Source organism: Haliaeetus albicilla, chromosome 1, assembly GCF_947461875.1.
Source record: "Haliaeetus albicilla chromosome 1, bHalAlb1.1, whole genome shotgun sequence".
Taxonomy (NCBI): domain Eukaryota; kingdom Metazoa; phylum Chordata; class Aves; order Accipitriformes; family Accipitridae; genus Haliaeetus; species Haliaeetus albicilla.
The window spans coordinates 82,113,360-82,137,614 of NC_091483.1; the positions used below are offsets into that span (position 1 = coordinate 82,113,360).

At 45.1% G+C, this 24,255-nt stretch overlaps 1 protein-coding gene across 7 annotated transcripts in view; it reads left to right on the plus strand.

The window, feature by feature from the left end:
* PTPRA (protein tyrosine phosphatase receptor type A) overlaps positions 1-24,255 on the plus strand; it is a 129,348-nt gene that overhangs the window by 42,086 nt on the left and 63,007 nt on the right. For 4 of the 7 annotated variants that reach the window (XM_069796691.1, XM_069796706.1, XM_069796735.1 and 1 more), the window contains one exon: positions 17,488-17,559. The exons of 1 other annotated variant lie outside the window; for it this stretch is intronic. In XM_069796691.1, the coding sequence (XP_069652792.1) occupies positions 17,488-17,559 (72 nt within the window). Of the gene's footprint in view, positions 1-252; positions 348-17,487; positions 17,560-24,255 lie in introns of all 7 variants that reach the window. 2 more of the 7 variants (XM_069796754.1, XM_069796700.1) reach the window with 1 other exon arrangement.

Genomic DNA, 24,255 nt, shown 5'->3' on the forward strand with positions numbered 1-24,255 from the left:
GCAGGCAGAAGAGGTGGATATGCCAAAACTGGGAGGAGCTTTGATACCCAGCGATGAAAAGCCGTTTCCTGAGTCGGAGGCTGGAAGGATGGATCCTGTAGGTTAGAGTAACACGGGGACGCTGGCTTTCCTATCGCTAACTGCATTCCCTTTTTGCTGGGCGATATTTATTATTTCACTTGGGTTATAACTTCCTCATCGGAGCACGGGGGTGTGGGAGAGGGAAGGAAATGACACTTGCTTTCTTTGCAGGACGTTTCGAAGATCTGCAGATTAAAGGCTGGCTGTAAGAGCTAGGTGTTACCGGAGACGGTAGAAATAACACGCTTCAGAGAAAATTCTTGCAGGTACGTCGGGTGAAGTAACCTGAAACCTGGCATTCGGGGTGCGGCAGAGGAAGATTGCAACCCGTCCAGTTTTGCTTTGTAACGTAACACAGCATGGAAAAGGGCCTGTTGCTTTTTTTAACCTTTTTTTTTTTTTTTTTTTAAAACTTGCCACGGCTCAGTGGTTTTTGGGTGCTCCCAAGCTCTTGCTCCTGCCTGGTGGGAGTTGAAGGTAGCTGTGCTTTGTTTGCATGGTTGCCTCCAGAGCCCTGTTTCCCTTCACACAGTCGCAATCAGGCAGGAAACGGGTTTCTTGTCTGCTGAGCCAGCCCGGTTTTCTTGACAGTGAAAGCTCCCTCCTTGCTTTCTCCCTGGGTCCTGCTGGGAAGGTCTCCAGCTCTGCTCGCCCCCACGCTTCTCCATGCAATTCCTCTGGAGCAATATTGAGCCAAAGCTTTTGGTCACTTAGGCTCACCTGGCTCTGTACAATGCTCCTTGTAGTTTTTCTGCCTTACACCCCCCCAAAAAATCAAGCATCCTTGCCTGCTTCATTTCATATCATTGTATAAAATGTGGCTGTCACACCCACCGGCTTCCTTTTAGGTTTTAGCCGGTGCTGGACTCCAGGCGCCTTGAATAAAGCGTTTTATGCTGGGACGTGGCAGTGGCAGGCTTTCCTACTGGCATGACCAGACTCTCAATGTGACATTCAGAGCTGTAAAACACTCCCTGACAATAGCTGGTGTTGTTCAAAGAGCGGCATAAATAATCAAGGGGATTTTTTTTTTCTTTTTTTTGCAAGAAGAATAACATCTCCCTGGGCTGGCTGGGGAGGCGGCAGGCTGTTTGCATGCACAGCGCCGGGGGGGGGAGGTCTTGTAGTGTGGAGGGGAATCTCAGGAAAGGGGTGACATCGAAAGGGGGGCTTCAGGTTGTTATCTAGAAGGTTTTCAACATCGCAGTGCTGGGATGCCGCTTAAACGAGGTGTTGGGACCTCTGTTCTCTTGTGTACCCATTTTTATATAGAATAAAATAATTCCGTCATCCAGGTTTTTGTGTGTTTGTAGCATGACAGGCTGACTTTGTGGCACAAACTTTAATTGCTGATGGGATACTTGGGAAGACAGGCTTACAGAGTGGTTCAGGTGCTTAGATGAGGCCTCAGGAGGTCTCCACTCCAACCTCCTGCTCCAAGCAGGGTCAGCTGTGAAGCTGGACCAGGCTGCTCAAGGCTTTATCCAGTTGGGTCTTGAAAACCTCCAAGGATGGAGATTGCACAGCCTCTCTGGGCAACCTGTTTGACTGACCTCACGGTGGAAAAGCTTCTCCCTACAGTTTGAACATCTCTTGTTTCATCTTCTGCCCGTTGTCTCGTGTCCTCCCACTGTGTAGTCCTGTGAGGAGCCTGGCTTGTTCTTCTGCCTGACCTTCTTGGAGATGCTGGAAAGCTGTTAAGTCCCTTTCTCAGCTGGTGCTGGTAACTGAGTGTGCCCAGAGAGAAAAAGGGACAAATATATGTGTATCTGTGCAGCTACCACATACCTCAAGTTTTTTCCTTGTCTTTCCTTGTGCACCTGGGTCCATCCTACCTCCACTGTATTCATAGATCAAAAGCAGGGGGTTGAAAGCTTTTCTGTCTTCATTTAATCTTTGGCTTTCTCAACTTAGAATCAGATAAATTAGAATTAAAATTAAAAATAAAAATTTGTTGAAGCTACTAAAAATCTGGATTAGCAATTCAGTGAAATTTGGTCCCAGGTCATTAGCCCATGTGTCTGATGACTCATCTCTTCTGAAACTTCAGTAGAAAACAGGCATTTCTAAGATTTTTTTCCTTCCAGTTTTGACATTCATTGCTTTTAATACACCTAATAGGTGATGTGGTACTGGCATTATTTTGTCATTTAGGCTTTTCATTGCTGTCCCCTGAATATGGGGCAGAGCAACTGCTGATTTCATCCTTTTCTCTTCAACATGATTTTTCTGTTCTTTCTTGTAATTCTTTCAAAAAATCAAGAACATCAGCACTAGCGCAGCTTCTTTCTTGGTAATTTCTGCAATACTATGGAAATAAAACACTGAAATAAATGTATTTTGTACAGTGAATATGCAGTGGAAAAAGCTTTTGTACATCCTTTAGACTGAAGCTGACCCCAACCTTATCTATTAAAATTGCATCTTTGTAAAAACTGATTTAAATATGCTTATTAAAAAAAAACCAAAACCAAACTGTTCTAAAACTAAGCTTAAACTGAAAAAAAAAAATACGCAGTAGTTGTGGCCATGCACAGACTCTGCTCAGCACGTGACGTGGGTATGAATGAGCCCTGGCAGTTTTGTCTCTGGGCTGGATTAGGCACAGTTGCTAGTGGTTACTGCACAGCCCGGCTCAGCCAGGCTCCGCTGTCGGGGCCGCTTGCCTTTCCTCTCCGAAAGCACCACCGAGGCTTGGGAACCCCACGGCGTGGCGAAGGACGTGCCCTGAGCAGGTGGTGTCGGGGTACGGCTGAGATCTTCCCAGCCCGCACCTGTACAGCATCCCTTAATGTCACTTGCTGGGTTTTTAGATGCTTAATAGTCCTTTGACCTCCAACAGCATCCAGAGGAGGCTTTTGCTTCTGGGATTTGCTTTGGGTTGAAATGTTCTTAGCTTTTTTTTTTTTAAAAAGCCTCTTTACAGGATTGAAACCCCATAAAGTCTGTTTTTTAGCAAAGGTGCAGTTTGGTTTTTAGCCCTGCTGCTTGCACAGGCAGTTGTCAGTCCCGGAGCAAGCGATGGTGGATTTTTTTTTGAGATGTAAAACAAAAGCAGCTCATGGTTGGTGTGTGCTGCTTTCTGCTGTTGGGAGGGAAGCGGCAGCCTTGTTCTCAGCCTGTTCCTGCCCTTGCCTTCCTGTGAGTCCATTGAACTGGCTCCTGTCAATCAGCGATGCTTTTAAAACGAACGCGTGGGATAAAGCTGCAAAATCGTTCCTGTGTCAGCTCTGGAGTGGTGACTGCACAGCTCGGTTTGTTGATATACAGACATACCCATGTGCAGTCATTTTTGCACAATCATTTTTGCTTGTCTGACGTGTGGCAGTAGAGGTAGCAAACTAAAAATGCTGGTGTCAGAGGGGATGGTTTAAGCACAGATAGCAAAGGGCAGGATGGCTTCAAGCGCCCCATGTCTCTGTGCTTTCATCTGAAGCAGAGCTCAGGTTATTTTCCTTATGAAAGTAATCCAAATCTGGGAGATCATGGATCCCATACACGTGTTCTAGACTAAGTCTGATAAAACCAGCTTTAAACTGCAGCCTTGCTTAGTGGAGAAGGGACGTGGTGGTGTGTAGTCCCTTCCAGAAGAGATAACTGGGAGCTCCTGTGTACAGTGTATTCAGATGGTTGCGTGGTCTGCACAGAGGATGCCTTTTGCTGGGGGGGAAGATCTCCCCTCTCAGTGCTGACCTGCCCCTCACAGGCTAAGCAAAATGCATTCAGGTTTTATTTCAATCTGGCAGCATATTTTAAAACAAGTCTGGCAAAAGCAGCAGACTTGAGAAAAGAAAAAATACTGAAACAGTGGCAATTACAGTGCAACAGTGGCAAAACAGTGGCTCTGGAGTGTCAGAGCAGCATGGGGGAAATGCAAGGGTACAGAAATAATAAGTGGCAGCTTTGGGGCAGCAGTATATTTCAGAGAAGGCTTGGTGAACTGAGAACACCTTTATGAAAATTAGGTATTTGGAAGAAGCCCTCAAAGGTGAGCTCACCTCCTTGTAATGGGCTGCATGAACACAAAATGCATGGACAACTTCCCCTCTCTGAGTTGACTCCTCAGATAAGGCTGACCTTACAGCCCAAAAGTACTGCCTGGAAGAGCAGAGCAAAATACCCAGTAAATGAATCCTGGGTTTGGTTGTATGGACCACAGAAGCTGCTTGCTTTTAGTGTTTTTCTCGGATATTTGCTCATATTTCTTTGTCATCGAGTGCCATGCAAAGCCACCCATGACCTTGTATTGGTAGGTGCTACCGCTGTGGGTAGCTCTCAAGGCAGCATTGCCACCAGGGACCAGGCTTGTCGTCTTCTCTGTTGCCAGTGAAATTCTCAGCCCTTCCAGCGTGATTACCTCCAGTTTATACCTATATACCTGGAATTATTCCTCAAGCCACGTTGTGCAATAGGGAGCGTGATTCCACATGTGTTTTGTAAAAGCAGAAGAGGATTTCAGGTGTTGTGTTGGAAAATCAAAGCCCTATTTGGGGGAACTTGCGGTCTGACTATCCAGTTGGACAAGCTTAGCTTTCCCTGCAATTTAAATATACTCTACCAGAATTTTAATCGTGCCAGTCTCCATAACTACATTTTAACTCTTTAGGAGCATGCAGGATTTCCAAGCCACCGTCACTCTCCTGTTTAAATGATACTGCCTTAGAGGAAAAGAACAGCTTTGAATGTGTGTGTGCATCACCTTCTTATTCCTCTAGAAAGCTTTTATGGCTGTAGTGTGTCTTTTGGGATAATCCAGAATATTTCTGTAAAGATCAAGAAGGTCCTTTCCTCCCCACCTGCCTTCTTGGAACTTCCCCATCCTGCGTGGAAGTGGGGATCTCCCTCTAAGCACAGTTTTTACTCTTAGTCAGCCCAGAAGTTCCTCTGCATCTTTGAGGTCAGCTATATGATAACTGTTACATCTTGGCACTTGAATTCTGTTTTCTTGTTCTCAGTTTTTGCTGGGACTTATGTGCTTGAAAGTACAGCAGCTTCCTAACTAAATTCAACTGGAATAAACAGCATCTATAGAGAAAGCTTGCAGTTTATTGCATATATCAGCAACATTGGAGAAACAGTTATTCAGATCCGGGAAAAAGTCCCTGAAAATCGTTATTTCATTTATTAGAAGGAAAATAAGAGAAATAATCCACTAATGCTTCAAGTATTGGAGGTAGAGAAAGGATTGTCTTTATTTTGTTTTGTTATGGTATTGTGGGAATGCAAGGGCACTTAGTCCCAGCTGGAGCTGCTGCAAAACCTGTACCCTGGAAATGTTGGAAGCTTTGCTGTTGATTTACATGTATGCAGAGTCAAACCCCATGTGTACGCTTGCTCGCTGATTATTACTTTGCCACCGGTGAAAGTTTCTGCAGCAAAACCTTCATTTGAATAGACAAGGTTTAGGATGGTAAGGAAAACAAGGATAGATTAGGGTAAAACAATTTGGTTTTGTTAATGGTGCAGGCCAGTAGTGGAAATAGAAGAAGAAAATTACTCTCCTTTTTCCCAGGAGACTGTCTTACCTGGAGCACGTACCTCCCTAAGAAGTGGTAGATGGATTTCTTTGTTTTTCCTTGGGCTTGTGAAAAGTCTGTGAAAAGCAGCTATGTATCTCGAGAGTTAGATATAGACGTCATCTTGTAGCCTGTCTTATTAATGCCAGTTGCAGCTGATGCTCCTGGTAGGCTGGACCCATCAACACACAGGGTCTTCTGATGCTGTTCTGGACCCTGCGGCAGCCAGGATAGATTTCACTGCTCAAGGGTCTCCATCAGACGTGGTGGTGAGAGTGTGCCTTGGCTACTCTTGGGCTTACAGGCAAAGCCAAGGTCCTGCTCTTGCCCCAGTGCCTCCTGCTGCCAAGCCTGGAAGATCGTCTCAGGCACCGAGTGCCTGACCATCATATGATCTGCAGAAACAAGTTTCACTTCCATAGTGCCTAATGCAGCAAAGAGCATGATCTGTGGGGGTGAAAAAAACACATTCAGCCCTGCCAGAGAAACCTCTTGCATACAAGTCAGCTGTTTAATCTGTCACCCTCGTGCTTCCCACACACCCTCCCTCCACGGGTTTGTCCGGTGGATGGGGCAGGAGCCTCCAAGTTGGCTTTCTACAGTTCCTTCTGGTGACTGATGACCACAGGGCATCCCAGCGCGGCGGGTGCGATGCTGAGAGCTGCGCCGGCTGCCTAAAGCCTTAGCTTGTCCAGCACTAGAAAACGTAGCAGTGCCAATCTAGTGCCAATCATGGTATTTACAACGGAGAGACTTTCAAATTTGTTTGCACTGGGGTTTCAGAGTTTGCAATACTAATGCCGAGGGTGTTGGTGGGAGGCTGAGTACTAGGCACCTTTACTGCTAATTCTTTCATTTAAAGCTTAGGTAATTAATCGTATTGAACAAGTCATGGTAGCTAAGGTAGGAATGTGACATCTGTGTGGGGAGGCAGTCCTGGCTGGAGACTTGCTTTCGGTTGGGTGGAGGACCTGAGCAAATTTAAACTGAAAATATGTGGTTTTAAATAAAAAACCAAACCCAACCATTTAAAGCAGCATTTTGTATTTTTAAACAAAAAATATGATGGTTGGAGAGGACTTTCAGAGAACCAAATGGCTTACTTTACTGCTGGAGCAGGATCTCCACTAATGAAACAAAACAGAAACCCCTGGAGAAGATGGAGCTCTCTTGCATTCGGTCGTCTGAAGACTATGGGAGATCACTGTGATGGATTAAAGCGAAGCCCCACAGCTGCACGCAACATCTGGCACCACAGCTCAGTCAAAGATATTCCATCCATGAGGAGGTCTTGTCCATGACTTTTGGCTCCACTTTCCATCTCCAGTACGTCCAAAGGTTACAAAATTCCCATGGTAGGACTCCTTGTGCAGTGTTGAAGGGATCCTGCTACCGGCATGATGAGTCCCACAGGTTTTGTCCTGCCATCCACTGTATCCCTCCAACAGAAACATCAAAAACTCTTGCAGAAAAAAAATTGAGTCCTGGGTCTTTGAGTGTTTGGGAGAATTTGGGTGGTATGGACCAGGAGGGGACTCCTCCAGGGCTACATCTCCAGAAATTTGCCTTATAGTCCCTTTGTAATGTAATAACACCCTTAACGAGATGCTTAATGCTTTCAAACCTGATGCACATAAAGATTTGTGCTGTAATTCTCCTGTTCCTTAGGTCCTCTGAGTCCACATGGACTTCAGTGGTGTTTGCGGGGGGGAAGTGTCAAAACTCTAAATTTCATCCAGCCTAAAAGCTACAACAGAGCCAACATTAATCTTTGGTGCAAAGTGCTGAACAATCTGCAAGAAATAAAAGCCTGGTTATGCAGTGTGCAAAGGGTCCATCCCCAGATACTGCTGGGGCAATGCCTATCTTACATGGCTGTGTGTTGTTTCAAGCTATTTATAAATAAATGTGAGCAAAAAAAAAAAAATGTTCATGGATCCTTGTTCTATATAAAATGGAGTGGATTTATTTGCAAACTTTATTTTGACAGTGAATCTAAAATCAGAGCCTGATAGTCAAGCCTGGAGGTGAAACTCCTCCATAAATGCACTGATGTTGTGCGGTGCCAGTGCCAGAAGTGAAAACCCATTTTCCTTTGGTCTCTGATGCTGTGGCTAAATTTTTTTCCCCCATATTCAGCTTTCACTTTTGTTAAAAGCCTTATTCTGCACTATTGTTGTCCACCAAGGGTTTGTTTGATGTTCAACTGGAGCAGTACCGGGTTCGAGGTGCTACGGAGGTGCGTAACGGGGTGTCCTGATCAGCACTGATAAAAGATCTCGCGATGCAGATGACTGGCCTTTGGAAAGGGTCCAGGGTTGTTGCATTAACCCTGAGCCCAACAAAAAAGGTGCTGGGGAATCCAAGTGTTAATAACAGCCATAAAGGAGCCGTTGCTTTTTGAGCAACATGACTTGCTGTAGCTCTGAACTTGCGACCCGGAAGAGAAAAGCACAATATCCTGGCTACAACAATGTTGTATTTATATCCAAAGCACAGAAATCCATCTGTGCGGAGGAATGAAGAACATCCTATCACTGTCCAATGCTATAACCATTTTTAGAAATCTGTCTGGAGCTTGTTTCTTGGGTTGCTTCCTGAAGGGTCACTCGGTGTCCCTGCCCTGGCTCTGCTGCCTGTGTGCACGGAAATCACAGCTGAAACCACCGCTTGACTCCATCATACAAGCTGCGTCACGTGGATCTGCCTTAAAAACAGCTCCTGGTTGCCTTCAAGCAGATAAAGCTCTGCCCGGTGACTTGGCAGTCTTTGGGCTGGGGTTTGGTGAAATGATGGTCAGGAAAACCCAACGTGTGGGTCACAAAACTGAAACCTCTCCTGGCAGGAATGAGGTTGGTTGCATTGGTGAGCGGAGCAGGTGGTGGCAATACAGCGAGTAGCTGTGTTTGCCGTATCGGGATGGCATTTGGATTAGGGGTAGCCCGTGTATCCCCTTGGTCAGACATAGAAATTCTTGAATTCGAGATCTGGCAAGCCAGCAGCATGATGGGTATGTGGGTTTTTTTTCCCAAAACCTTTGGAGAAGCACAAATGCCAGCTTACTACATTCATTCACTCCCAAAATGTATAGGATATGGCCAAGTCTCATGCAAGCAAGTTGAATGTCCTGACAGCTCTGTTCATTGAGTGGGTCAGATTAACACGCCTTCCCGAAAACGGAGCCAGCCCCAAGCCACCAGCAGAAATTTGCCTCGTTGGCAGCGTGTGTAGTGCTGCCGTGCCATCGTGTCCCCTTGCGCTGCTAAAAATCTCATGTCTTGTTGCCCATCCGAGCTGCTCCTAGCAAACCCGGGCTGCACAGAAGACAACTGAGTCGTGCAAATGTTTTTTTTTCCCCCTTCATGAGTATGTTTATTCATTAAGGAAGTCAAAAGAGGAAGAGGAATAAAAAAGTTGCAAAAGTTTTGCTAGGTTAGAAATGAGACCTCAGTGTGGGCTGCACGTTGCCCTGTGTATGATGTGTTCAGCAACTCTAGTGTCCCTGGCACGGAGCTCAGGAAGACTGATGTTCCCTCCCAAGATACGTTCAGGTAGGGTCACAGCTTCTTTACATATCTACTTATATCCATATTGGCCCATATGCCAATATTTGACTATCAAATCATCACTGATGAGCGCCTCTCGCGTACAGTTGAGCATCCACTGACTTCCCGGGATGTGGCTCTTGTGGTCGGTGACCGCCTCTGCATGCCTGGGTTTCTTTTTTTTTCCCAACTATATCACTTCAATTGTAGAGGAGACCTCTTTTCAAACAGCTTTGCCCGGTCTCTTTGCATCTTCCAGTATTCTTAAGAAACAGGGAGACCTGAATTTTGCTAGGCACCCGGAGAAGATTGCCGGATGCTCCTGGAGGTGCTGCTGTGCCGGGACCTGTGCATCAGCCCTGCAGCCCATCCACGGGAGCAGAGCCAGAAGGTAGCTCAGAAAATGCAAGGGAACGATTTCTATGTGCGCACGCAGATATGGCGAGGAAAGGAAAGCAGAAAGATTTGCCAAGGGAAATGGTCTTGTTACGCACAGCATGTTTTCTTTATGTGTTTGTTTTCCCCCGCCCTGTTCAGGATGCCTAATTGGGTTTTGAAGATTTGAACCCGTCTGGTTTATCTCCGGGTGTGTCGTTGCTGCAGGCTCTTATCAGGTGTGTCGCAGTGAGCGAAACCGTTCAAACAAAACCTTTTCACCTACGTTTGTGTGCGGTACGCTGAGTTCATGCGTTTAGCTAGGGTTTGGTGTCTGCACTGGGGTGGAATAGGTCCACAATTGATGCAGCGACAAGATAACTGATTATGGTTTTGGTCTTTAATAAATTATTTTGGGGGCAGGAAATCCTAGGGTGGTTTAGTACAGATGAATGGAGGTTAGAAACGTTAGTGAGGATGTATGGAAGCACTGGCACCAAAATTAAGGTGACTGCATATTAGAATCATAGATTCATTTAGGTTGGAAAAGACCTTTAAGATCATCGAGTCCGACCATAAAATTAGCTGCCTTGGTTAGAAGCGTAGGAAAGCTTTAACTTCTGAAAAGTGCCAGTTTGTTCAGTTGTCAGGGAAGCAGCCAGATGCTTTCTTTGCTCTTGATTGCTCGTTTAGCTTTGACATGCTTTTTGCTGGGATGAAAGGAGAAACATCAACAGGCAAAACTGCAAGAACTCTTGGCATTTGTTGCTGTCATGCCTGCGTGGTGGTACTGCCAGTACGGTAAATAGGCAGGTAGAGTAAATAGGCTGGATTTTTTTTAAATTGTTTTATAGAAGAAAGGAGATAACGATTGGATGCTGTCCCATTTTCAGGCTAGGAATTGTTTGCCAGACTTGAATTACAGGAATTGCCGTAGTGAAGCAGATCAGCGCCTTGTGCCATTAACTCGGAGCTGGCAGGGGCTGGGGCAGCTTTGCACACCGGGTCCCTGTGTTGTGCTCCCATCAGAAACAATTAAAGAAACTGTTTCTGATGGAAAGAAAACCAAATTGGTCTTATGCTTTAAGGGGAAATGAAACAGTGAAGAAAACTTTATTGAACTTGTTTTTTAAGTCTTGCTGTATTCCCTTCTTAGCAGCAGAAGCTGTTCAAACTGATGGTGCAGCCAGTTCGTATTTTGTGTTTTCCTTTTTTGAACTGATTTGATATGGAGAGTCTTTGGACAAAACCTTTTCAAAAAGCTTTGGCTTAGTTGCAATCAAAAACTGATCTGCTGGTGACAGACTTAAACTAATTATCACCAAAGGGTGGAGAGAAGAGGTTTTTAAAGCTGCTGCTGTGCCAAGGTATTCGGTGTTTGGAGAGGCTGGGGAATTACTGGGTGCTAAGGTGCTAATGCTGGATGGTGCCAGCATCCATAGTACTTTTTAGGGAGGGAGAGATGAGTTTGCTTTCACTGCTAAACTACTTGGGGGGGCTCTGTTTAAAGAAGGGGGGGGAAGCCACCACCCAGCCACTTGTGCTCGAGGAGAGCTGCAGAAGAGCAGAAGGAAGCTGGCTGTGGGGTTTTTTGCTCTGTGCCTTGCTAATTCCTTTGGCCTTGTAGCTGGGGCAGCTCAAATTTGCTCCTTGCTCTTGCTGCTTATGGAGCATCCCCCGATTTCTGTGTGCCGCTGCCCTTTTAATATTGTCATCCTTTCACCTTCGTTTTCCCTTTCCTGCAATAACTTGTTTTTATCCCTGCTTCCTTTGCCGTGGGTTGAGTTTGGGGTGCTTGCTGTGCCTGCTTGTAAACAAGGTTTGTGGCTTTGATCATTGATCCTCCAGGTACCTCTGCAGGATTCTGTAATATTTTCAGCCTGGGAGGTCTGCGGGGCACAGCTTGGCCCCGTGCTGCAGCCAGGCAGCTTCTGGGTGCTGCTGTGAAAACCACCCCTTGATATTTATAAGGTCAAAGCAGCAAAGAAATGCAAAAGTGCAGAAATGCTGAGGTCAAAGGCATTAAAAGCCTTTCACTTGGGCATCTGTTCCTGGGCCGGCTTGGTCTTTAAGCATCATTATTCTCTGAAAAATTATTTTTTTTACTTCATGCTGTACAGAGAATATTGTGTTTGCTCTCACCTGTGGTGTAGTGAGTGCTACCATATGGTTTGCCCAAAGTTGATTTTTTTAAATGCTTTTAGCAGTGGGTTAGCGCATGGTGCTTTTCTGCTGCATGTTTTTTAGCCAGGCAAAGTGCCAGCCTGTCTGTCGGAGGAAAAACTCCTGGCTGGATCCTGGAGAATAAACCAAGCTCGAATTCCCTCTGAAGGGAGAGAGCTCAAGTCCCACAGGTAGGATTTTTCATCGTAATGATCCTGTTTGGCAGCTAAACTAGTGACCAGTTTTGGTAGGAAAATTGAATGGCTTCAGGAGCATCCCTTGGTACCCATAAGGAGAAGGGAGGTGTGGTGCAACACCAGACCCACGCCCAGCCCCTGGAGCTGAGCATCACCGGCAGCTCTGCAATGCTGTCCTCTGCACAGGGACATCGACCACGGCCCCGCAGACCTTCGGGGCTCAGGCTGCAGGATACCTGTAGGGTATCTAAAAAAACCTCCATGTTTTGATAGAAGACCCTGAAGGTCTCCCTTGACAATTACCTGCACTAGGTTGACCTACTCATGTATGGCTATTTAGCTGAATCTCAAAAAGGAGGAGCTGTCACTTCGCAATTTATTTGTTCCTCTGTCGCTTTGCAGTTTATTTGTTCCTCCATTATCCTTGTTCATTCAGTTGGTAAGATTTAGGTGTTCTTTTTCTTTTAGGGCAGGGATCATCAGGAATACACTATGATACAGCCCTGATCCTGGCGAGTGTCCCAACCTCTGTTGCAATTCAGGTGGGGGCTGGAAGGGGTAAAGTGCAGCAGCTCTGTTTTTTGTGAGGATGACTTGTTTCTTCGCATTAGGTTTCATAAAGCAAAGTGCAGGGACTTTGAGTCTCCTGCTCTTTATTTGCCTTACATACACCTTGGTGTTTGCACCATTGTGGTTCATTTTTCTAGCAGCCTCTCTCTGCCCCCATCTATAATCGACCTGTTTCATGCATCACGGGGGAGGTTAGGATGCAACTTTTAGAAAGTAGAGTTATTCTTTCAGGTTAGTGTTATAGCTTAGAAAAGAATCCAGCATTTCAGACAAAGCAAATCCCAACAGGTCTTCTCACTCCTTCTCCTCCATTATTTAGGCTTGCTTTAGGGTGACGTGTGGCCATACCTGCTGCAGCGGGATGCCGGCAGAGCACTGGCCTTTTCAGATGCAGCAGCTCACTCCCGGTGCTATCCCAGAGGATTGTGGCAGATTGCAAACACGCTCGGCACAATCATACCATCCCAATTAGCATAATGACGCTGCCTAATTTATGCACAAAATGCCCTAATTTATGTGTGTCAATACATATGATTAAACCAAGCACAGGTGGAATGGGGCTCAGTCTCAACCCAACCATGAAAGTGTAAAGCTGCGTCCACCCCAAAATGTGTAAAAGGTCCAAAATTTCTTCTCCGTGTTACTAAAATATGGAGCTTTGTGTTGTTTTGCCCCCGCAGCTCTGGCAACACGAGGGGGTGTGGGGCAGGAATAAACTCGCGGCAGGAGGTAAGAGAATAAAAGATTCTTGTGCTGAGATTTGCATGGATTAAAGGCAGCTTTAATTTTCCTTGATACACTTGGCTTTCAGGTGGATTACGCAGGCGGCGGGATTTGGGGCCGTCTAGCCAACTAATACCTGCCTTACTTTTATTTTAATTATTTTAATAAGAGATGGAGGAGTTCTATAACTGTAAGCCACCTTTGCCAACCCCAGATTTTGAACATTTTTCTGTGTAATGTTTTATACCATTAACATTCTTGATTAACAAACCTGCTGTTTTTGTCCGAAGTCCCACCTAGTGTGGCTGTTCCCAAAGCACTTTTTTAGCAGGGTTCTTCCAAAAGAGACCTCAGTTTGTGAACTTGTATTCATCATTTTTATAAAAGAAATGGTGTTATGCTGTAAAATTTTTCCATAGTGAGCAGGATGATCCAGCACAGAAATGTGCAGCTTGAGTGAAGTTCTCGTTTTGGATGCTGGCTAGCCCACCTTGTCCACCAAAATATTCATTCCCATGACTTTAAGTATGCCTGTTTGCTACGGAGAGTGGCTGCAGAGGTGTAGCAGCCTTAAAGGAGTGGGTAAAACAGGGTACCAGGCTGTGAATTGGGTTTGGGCTCTCCTACCAGTGTGGTCACTGACCTTCTGCTTGGACTACTCTGGGAGAGAAGAAACACCAAGGAATGGCACCATTCTCATGGTCCCGTCCATCTTTTTGTGGGTACTCTTTGCAGATGTAATTGCTTTTTTGGGGAAGGAACATCCTACAGTTCTTTATAACTCATGATAGGGCCCTGATCTCAGCTGAGGTGTCTGGACACCCCTGAATTACTAGGAGCTATTCACTCCCAAACACGTAACTCATCATCCATAGCATTTTCCCATTTGATGATGGGAAGCCACCAGTCGAGCTGCAGTTTCGGGGCTCCCAAGCTCTGCGAGATAAGCTGCCTTTGTTATTCGTTGAGATATAAGCATGGTTGAACTCTCTTCTGGCATTAACTTGCGCTCTGCCAGTTGAAGGACTGTCCCTTGGACCAGTCCATCTCCAGAGGATGGAGCCTGTGGGTGAGCTTGCAAGCACACAGCTCTTAATCTTTCATTTGTTGGTTTAAAAAATACACAAACACAACCAATTTACCCGACATCTTACCAATAAAACTGTTTTGTCTTGTGAATCTAAACTATGAGAGCACAAGGTAGACCTTCTCCTTCACTTTGCTTGCAAGGTTTGCAAAGCAGTCTTTAATCTTTCAGCACAGCACAGTACTGGAAGACACTTGGCTGCTGAGTCCCGGGGTCTCTTTCATAACTGAGGCTCTGAAGCAGCTTTATGTTACAGCATTGTCCACAAATACTTGGATCAGGTCAGTGCTGAGTTTCCTAATGCTGCCGGACTTGGAAAATTGAATTTTGGCTGTAGAGAATGGAAGTTCCTTCCTATAGCCAGCGTGCCTTCCTTACTGTTGATGTGCTATAGCAGTGTATACATTTACCTGGTTAAATTGCTTTCATCCAAACATACAACTAACATACACAAATAATAATTACAAATAGTAATCCTACTATTCCCGAGGCCGGTGGGTTGCAGCCATGGCTTACCGCAGTCAGCTGACTGTACCAGATCCTCAGGATACCGCGTTTTTGAAGGATTATCTGGCAAGCGGATTACATTGCTGGCACATTGGGGCACAGTGGGGTCAGGGCAAGGCAGATGAGTGGAAAGGCTTGTGTGTGGCCAGGGCTAAATAAGCCGAATGTGGGACACGCCACCTCTTTTCAGTTCTGTTGTACGTTTGGTCTTTGGCAATCGTGTTTCCTCTACACGCAGGCCGTATGACTAATTTCTAAGAACAGATGTGGATGTAAGATATTCTTGTGAGTATGTATAACATAAGATGTTTCTACTCTTACATACTCGAGTGACTTGAGTGCATGCCTGCACCGCGCTCCTTACCTGTTAAAAGGAACGAGGTTTATGAGTCACTGCAAGTCATGCATGCATCATGAATTACTCTCTTCTGCTGTTGCTGATCTGTTTTTACAGCCATCTAAGACACAGCCTGCTCTAAAACCTATTCAAATGTGTTGCATTGACTTTTATAAGCTTTTATAGGCTCTTTTGTTTTCATTCTGCCTTTGCATTTGCTTTTTTTCATTACCTCCCAGTGTACGTTTTTCCTTCAGCATGATGTTGGCCTCATCCTGGAAGGAGCCATGAGCGTCTACTGCATGTGTCTTTCTCCAGGCTTTGTAAAAACTCAGCTTCGTTGCTGATTCCCTTTTAACTCTCAGGTGATGCTGATAATGGCAGGGAAAGAGAGTCCTTCCTTCCATCAGCCTTTCTGAAACTGGAGATGAATGCAAAGTCTTCCAACTTTTCTTGCACTTAGCACTGTCCGAGGCTGCGTTTTGAATCTGGCAGCTTTGTGAATAAAGGATTAAATTGACCATGAAAATATTGACAGCACAGTTGCTCATGCCAGCTTCCTGATTTGGTCCTGTAAAATTTACCCCTTTGTTTTAAATGCATATAGCTAACTGGAGGATGGAAGGACCTCATCCCCATTGCACAGGGAAGAGAGGACAGGCTGAAGGCTGGACTGCATTTCTGCAGCCCTCAGACCCCTCTGCCTCAGGACAGCAGTGTTGCTGGGAAGTGTTGGGAAAAGCTGGATTGTAAGGAAGAAAATGCAAGTGGTACAGCGGGAACGGCAAGTTCAGCACATCTGTGGGTTACTTGCTTTGAGCCAGAGACAAGAGAAAGCAGACGCCTCAGCCGTTCTCCAGTTGCCTTAAAAAAGAAATAGCGGGAAAGTAACCCAGCTCTCCTCCTCCCTGCCAGATCCAATGTCTTTTTAATCTGCTCTCTCTCAACTTCTCTTAAAATGGAACTTGCTGGTTGCTGGTGGTCTCTCAGGTTAAGCAGCGATTCTGGCAGACTTCAGAGCAGACGTGATCTCCAGGTCTCATTGCTTTGAAGATCCTGGTTCTATCACACTCGACTAAATCAGACTTTTTCTTCTCTGTGGAGGTAAAAATCAGCATTGTGCGCCCATCTGATTGAAGTGCTGAGACTTGTCTAATTGAACAAGTGCTCGAGTCAACACTTGAGTAGGATGAAAAGCAGCGAGGAGATCACCCGGGGATTATGTCTGAGCTCCACAGCTACTTGGCACCGACAAAGCAGATGGCTGGGTCGCATCCTGCCCAAGGCTGGGGAGAAAAGATGTCGACAGGAAAAAAATATTAACTTGGTTAAATATATTCAACTCTAAATCTAGAAGTGCCTCAGGTCTCTAATTTCTTACTCTATAGCATCAGCCCAGAAGCTGGGATTAGTGAAAAGAAGGGTTGGTTCTGCAGACTCCTGCAAGGAGCCTGCTGCTGCCTCAGAGCTGATGTAGGTAAAACATATTTTGGGAGGGAGAACAGAGATGGAGAAAGCGGGAGCGACTTGGCTTGTCATGTAAAAGTGAGGATCAACCAGAACAGTCTCAACTTTGTGATTACACCACGAGCCCCTGCGTTGCAGCTTTGTGATGGAGTGAGGAACCCACATCCGAGAGCTGGTGGGGAGGCAAGCTGCTTTGTGCAGACACATGAAAACATCACAAACATCACTGCAGATCACCTGAACCACAGGGGCAAGCTTCAGCCCGTTACCTTTAGGATTGCACTTGATCCTACAGCCAAAGTCTGTATCCAGACATGTTTGGGCTTGGGGAAGTCCTCTGATGGCTGCCTCACTGGAACGTGGCCATCAGAAGTGCCAGTGATCACAGTGTGGCTTTCTGGCTCCTTCCCTTGGGGTGGGAATAAATGCACATACACAGAACTGCTTTTTCACATGCCCCAACCACTTGCGCCTGGGTAAATACACACTCGGAGCCCAAAGTGAATATGGTGCCTTCACTACGATAAAAATTATCTTCTACTTATAGCTGTGGACCCTCCTAAGCTTTGCTTTACTTTTCCACAAACAGCATTGCACCTATCAAGTGAAGCTGTGAACATCAGAGTCTCCTTCTCATTTGTAACTGCTGCTGCTGGCCTGTAATCACCTGCTGCTGCCTCTGCCCAAAAGCACTTTTAACCCTGGAAACTCCCACAATTTTGCCTTTTGTATTTAAAAGTTATTTTCATTTTTTCAAGTGTGTCTTTAGCTTGAGCAATAATGAAAAGCAGCATTTTGCATATAGGTAAAATGAAGCGGAATCACCTTGCTGGTAGCAGTAAAAATACTGTCTTCCAAAGATGTTGCTGAATTTTAACTCTTTGGTTTTAAAAGCTTTTTTTTTTTGGTTTGTTTGCAGGGGGCACCACTGGAAGAACCTTTATGGGCTCCTAATGACATGCAGGTGGATGATTTGCTTATAATAATTAAGGTAGGAAGAAGTGTTGTTAATTTTGGCCTCTTGGCATTTGTCCTCTCTTTGAAATAAAATTGTGCTGGCCAGTGGCCAGCCAGTCATCACTCTATTTTAGGGTTCAGTACACAACGATGGCAGTATGGAGCAGCACACAGCCAAGACATTAACTTTTGTTAAAGTGTCCCTTTAAACACAGAGGGAAGGGAAGTCTTATTTGAGAACTACCTGGGAATGTAACTAAGTGGAAAAAATCTGACTTCCTCCCCCAAAGGATAATAAGGTCTCTGTTGGTGCAGAGTTGGAAGGGGCATGACTCTTATTTGAGAGCACTCAGCACAGGGATTTTTTTGTTCTGCTGAAACATAGTGGTTGAGTTGGAATTCAGGTTCTAACTTGCCATCTGAAAAAAAAAAACCCAAACCTAAAAATATATTTTACTAGTTTATTTTCATAATCTTGAGCTTCTGTGGAAAGCTGGTCTATCTCCAAATGTGGCAAGAGAGTACTCAATTCTTGATTAATGAAATGGAGGAAAATCCCTGATGTTAAAAGCACTAAACTATTGGACAACCTTGGAAAACAAAACACAAATGTGTGCAGAGTTAAATATATTTATGAGTGGTTTTTATGATATTTTAATGTCTAGATTCTTGTCTTGCTGGGTCATTTCTGCCATGGCTGTTGTGCTTAGAAGCATCATCAGGGTGGTGCAATGGTCACTGCTGGTCTCTGCCTCCTCTTGCAATAGGAAAGAGGGTCTTCACCACAGTCACCATACAGACTCCTAAATGTGAGCTGACCTTTCCCCTTGCAGTCAAAAAAACCCAGGAGGGCTGGAGCAGAGAGCAAGCGATTTGCAATGCAAAAGCTGTCTTGAATTTACTCAGGCAAGAGAACCCTATGCCTTTCCAGGCTTTGCTCTACACACTCTCATAACATTTCAATTCACAAGCCTGAAGAGGTGGTAGAGCTGTCTCTGAGTTCCCACCAATATAACAAACTTCTGCAATGTGCAAATACCCTAAATTGGATAGCAAAATTGGATGTTCTGCTTTGGAGCCCTGTGAGGTGTTTGGTGAGACCAACATCATGGCGAGGATTTTGTTCTTGCATTTATTCGGACTGTAAATGTGTAAGAAAGTATTATGGGTGAACGTGGAGTGTGTTACATCTATCGTACTTTAACACAGGCTTTGCTTTATGTTGCAATTGGGTTTACACTTCTTATTAGCACGGGCAGAATTAGTGGTTTGGTTGGTGTTTAGTGTTGGATAGTTTACTGGCTGAGTAGTTGGAGGGAGAGGGGGAAATTCAAGCTGTAACAAGAGCAAATTCTTTTAATACAGGTTTACGGTTCTCAAATGTATTTCTACTTTTTGTTTGGCTTGTGATAAGATGCACTACTGTGGAATTTGCTTGGAGCAGGGATTTGCATGAATTATTGTTTCTTACAAAGTGAACATCTGTGCAAGCCTTCTCCCTGTGCTCCACGGTACCAGAGCACCCATTAGGAGAAGGATTTGTGTGCTTGGATGCAGCGGTCAGCAAAAGCCAAGTGCTTGGGGGAAGGGAAGATGGAGTAATAGAAACAAAGCTGCTGAAACCAAGGGGAAGACTCCTGGTCTGTGCAACAGCGTCTGGATGTGTGTGTTTATTTTATGTGCTGACTTCTTTCCTTCTCATCCCAGCGCGATTTTTTAAAAAGCAACATCCTCCTGTTAGGAGAAACTTGGGACAATTATGCTTGGCCTCTTGCAGAGTGCAGTTTTGCATTTAGGAAGTATAATGTCATCAATCGCAGGAGCTGCTGATTGAAATAGTGTGGCCCAAAAATACGTAGAAGATAGGAGTAAACAATCATTATGGATGGTCTCTTGATTCTGCACTTAAAGCATTTCATTTGAAGGGTTTCACATTCTTGTAAAGAGATCTTTGTGTAAATGGCTAATTAAGCAAATTAGCTACAGTGTCATCAGTCTGTCTACAAAAAGCAAGAAGCTGACGTTTTGAAGAAACCTTCAAGCTGCAGACTCAAATTATCCAATATTTAAAATTACAATGTCTCACAGGAATAGGAAGAGCAATGAAGGAATCACTTGAAGTTTGGGTGACTTAAAACCAGGTTTCATGTAGAAAGGCAAGCTTTTTAATTTTACTCAAAATTCTACATGGATGCTAAACGTGTCATCCTCACTTAAAATTTGACTAAACCTGATGGTATTAAATAATTTGCTTCTAATTCTTTATTTTCTTTTTGTAGAGAGTAGAAAAGGTTAAGGTAAACTTGTTGGGATGTTCATCTTTTCTCAAAAATTGGCTTTAATAGGGGAAAATGAGGAGGAGAATTTCTTCATTTACTGAAATAAATCCCCATGACACAGAGCATCAGGTGCAGGTGTGAGCGATGAGACAGGTAGGGCATTAGTGGTCCCACCATTTGTGTGAATGGTCCTGGGTCAGGAAGAGCACCAGTGCATGTTGAAAACAATAGGAACGAGGTGTATAATGTGATGGAGACATGGCATTGTGTTGAGCTGTCTGTATTTGAGAATGCAAAACATTGCCAGATACACTGATTAATAATTGCCATCTGATGTGGATACCGTCCAGGCTGTGTGTGTGTCCTGGCACCAGTGGGTTTTTTGAGTGTGTTACAGTTGTGCATATGGTTGGAGGTAAGTACAGGCTTACAGCAAGCTACTCAAAAGGGCAGAAAACCATCCAAGCGTGGAGGTGACAGTCATATCAGTACTGGTGCAGTGCCGAGTGCCGTCTTGTGTTGAGTGAGTACTAAAACCACGTATCTTGTTTCAACAAAATCCATCCAAAACTATTTGCTACCTTCAGACCATCCATATCCTTCCCTGTGCCTTTTCCAGCTGTGTTGCCAACATGTTTTGGGAGGTGGGAGCCAAGCGGACGTGCCCTGTGGATTTGCAGAAGGGCTTGACATGTGTGGTTTTCTTCTCACTGGTTCCAGCAGTGCCGATCGCTGAGCTGATGTTTTCGGTGCTACCCACAATAACTGAAAGATCTTTCCTGCGAGATAAGAGTCAGTAATTGTGGTTGCCTCGTTCCTCTGGTATGCGTTCCCGTATTAACTTGAAATTTAATTTGTGATCAGCGTGCTGCTGCTGCATGGCTCTGTCCCCTCCAGCTGTAGCCGCCAGCGTGGAGTCACCGGCTGCTGCAGCAGTCGGACCCTGCACCCTCTCTCTTAAGGATTGCTCTTCCAAAAAGTGCGATGGTGCCATAGCTTGATCTTCTCATTGAGTCCATGCAGTTGTGAGCAAACTGCAGGAGAAGCGAAGAGGAGGTGACAGGTTAGGTCCCATCTCAGTCCTGCACTGGTTCACCCTGGTGGCTTTTGCACTGGATGGTGTCCAAGCCAAGAAGTGCTTTTTCCTCCGCTTGGAAGGTTTGCTCCTGTAGTTTCAGATGAAGCCACCAACAGCTGTGGTCCTTCTCAAACCTTTAAAATTGCTGTCAAATTTTGGTATTTGTTGATGTGTAGGCTGACCCTTGGAGGGCTTTTTGGAAGCACAGAGGTTGCCCTGAGACCTGAAATCACAAATTACTGGTGCTCCTAAATTCCATAGGTACTTCTCCCCACCTCTTTCCTATGAAGCTTCAAACAGCTACATGGAATTTCTTGTCACCGATGTGAGCTGACCTGGCCTGCTGCATGCTAAAAATACCCTGGGATTTGTATGAACTGTTTCACAGACCGTCAGGACTAAGCACACACTTCCAGCGTTCAGCTGTTGAAGCTGACTGCAGGCTGGGGACATGAAGGAGACAACTGCTTACAGAAACCACACCGGGCAGCATGTTGGGACCTGCAACCCATACCTGGAGCTGCTGTGTATAAACACACACATCCACACTCCATCTTATTTCTGACAACTACCTCCCTGAATAGTAATTTATTTTTTTTTCAGTAGCTTGTTCTGCAAGCAGGTTTCCTCTTGCAGGTGTTTAGGAAGACCTCATTTTTATGTTAATTTGGCGTAACTATCAGTGCACAGACATCAACTGTTCTTGCATCCTTCTGAGTTGTGTCATTTTTATTGAAATTCGGTCCTGAAAAACTGATTCGAGCAGCTGACATACCTGTCACCTGAGTCAAACGGAAAACTGCACCAAGTTGGTGGTTGCCTCAAAAATACGTTGCCAGCCCTTGTTTCTGCAGGGTGTAGCAACCACAGCTTTAGCTTTCAGGAGGGTTGCAGCTGCAGTCTGCAGCCTGGGTTCAGTTTTTAATGGTGTTTGCTTGCTAAGTTTAAGGGCTTTCTCAACATCGTGTCTCCAGTGAGATCAAGCAGTGCTAATTATAGCTAAACCAGTTACTGCTAATACTGGTGGACCTCAGTCCATAGGAACGATTTTTTTCATGTTGATGGCTTCAAACACATCTCTGCTTTGATTATATTTGGTCCCATGAAAGGGTTGAGTTGATCCACATCTCTTTCAATAAAATTGATCCTTCAAACTGGGCAGGTAACATATTAGGTGATTTAAAAGACTATTTTTACAGCTCAAAATGCATCTTTTTCTGAGCAAGTAAGCTTACTAGCTGCAGCCAAACCTGCGTTGCTCTGCTTGATCAATATTGCATAACAGATGTGAAGGCGAGTTCCTCGCCGCTGGGGAGTTTATCTACTCCTGGTCAGAAAAATAAGAGGAGGTGACAAGTCGAGGAAGTGAAGACGCAAAAGGGACAACGTGCGGGCTCCTTCATCATCGCTGGGAGCCGGGAGATGCCCCTGAAGGACTGAGTGGCACGGGGACATCTTTGTTTTCAGTCGGTGGTGCCTGTTCCTGATTTTTCTGGGCTTCCTTCATGCTGACGTTACCTTTTCATCCCCCCATCCTCACCGTTTCAGGAGAGTGTGTTAACAGAGAAGATCCCTGCTATCTGATGGTGGAAAACAAACAGAGAAGAGCAGATGAAGGGTCTTCAGCAACCCCGACTTCAGGTGGCAGTGGCCTCCCTGTAGCACAGGAGGCTTCCATCAGTGGGTATACAGAGGTATTCAAAAACTTGGGTAGACCTGGTGGCAAAAATGCCCAGTTAAGTAAGACAAGGAGAGGAAATCTAATCAGATGTGCTTTGGGTTTGTTGGTAAAGACACGAGTGCAGCTACTTTAGTGACAGTTTTTTCATGGTACCAAATATGGAGGACACTGAAGCTGGAGGGGCCAGAGGAGAACATCTGGTCCAGCTGATAAAAACCGAAAGCCATGAAATTATGGAATTGCACCCAATAGGTTTCTTGCCCCAAGACCTTACTGTGTGCTGTAAACCACATCCAGGTTTCAGGAATACATTCGGTCAGCCGGGTGCAGGTCAGCGATGGGATTAGACAGGTCAGTGGTTACTAATACCATTAACTTCTCATATCGCCTTTTCCAGCACTCAGTTCTCGTAATGTTATTTAGGTGTTTTTTAGTCCAAATCCTTGAAGTTCCCTGCTGAAAGCTAAAACAAATATATCAGTCCTATCAGATCTTTCCAAGAGCAAAGCATGGAAATCCCCTGTCCTCGGGCTGGCACCGTCACCGGTATTTTCCTCTCTCCCTTGACCAGTGACTTTTCCTTGAATATTGCTGTCTAAATCTTCTGTGGCTTATGCAGGGATTAAAAAGAAAGAAAAAAAATTACATATGCTGTGGGAATTTGGCAAGCGATGCGTGGACCTCTTGCAGTTCCAGTCGGTGGTTAGACGGATTTGTCATACTTATATTATACACGTGTATGGTCTACTTGCGGTGAGGAACCGCTGATGCTTGGTCAGGGACCTGTTCCCTTTTCACACAGAGTCATGCTGAGGGCAAGCAGATATTTGTTTGGGTTTTTTTTGTTTGTGGATGTACATAGGGGGATAAGGCCAGCTGGAATAATTAATTATTCTCTGAGAGAGCAGAGTATTTGCAAATGCTGTGATGCCTTACCCATGATGGTCTAAGGTAGGTGCATTTTATGGGAAGTAATATCTAATAGGAGGTAAACTGCTGCAGTTGGGGAGACGCAGACAAGCTTTTGATGCGTAAATCCTCCAGTTCTGAGACAAAAGGCGTTATCGGTCTTACAAGCCCAGCCAGTTGCTCTGAGCTTCAGCCAAATATAATAACACTTTGATTGAGAGAGAGGACAGTTGGTACCCGCAGAGCCAAGGGATGTGCTCACTGGGGAAGGAGGTAAATTATTTCTTGGGGAATGTGGAAGGGTTATCTGGGGACCAAGGAGGAGGACAGTTTTAGGGGGAAACTAGCTTTTGGTTGACTGTTGCTCTGTGACAGGGAATTTAATTCCCAAACTTGCTTTTTGAATGCATTTTATAGACACCCATCAAGGCTGATGTGTTTTGTAAGACATACTCCCTTTCTCGCCTGTCCTCTCTGTTACCCAGGTGCTTCTGCCCGGTGTATGAGCTAGCTCTGGTGTAGTGCAGGAGGAGGGTGGTGTACTGGGTGAAGCATATGATATTTTGGGGAAACAAATACTGTAATCCATAAGGTTTTGCTGCCGCAGAGAGCATTTGTGGGGATGGGGGCTGTGTATGAGTAAACGTTGCAGCTTGGCCACGTTCTGCTTCCATTTGATGTGGTGCATGTGCCTTGATGAGGAATTCAGCAAGGTTGAGGAGCTCTTCGAAGAGCTGGAGGGAGGGAAAAAGCTCTTTAAAGTACCTCAAATATAAATGGAGT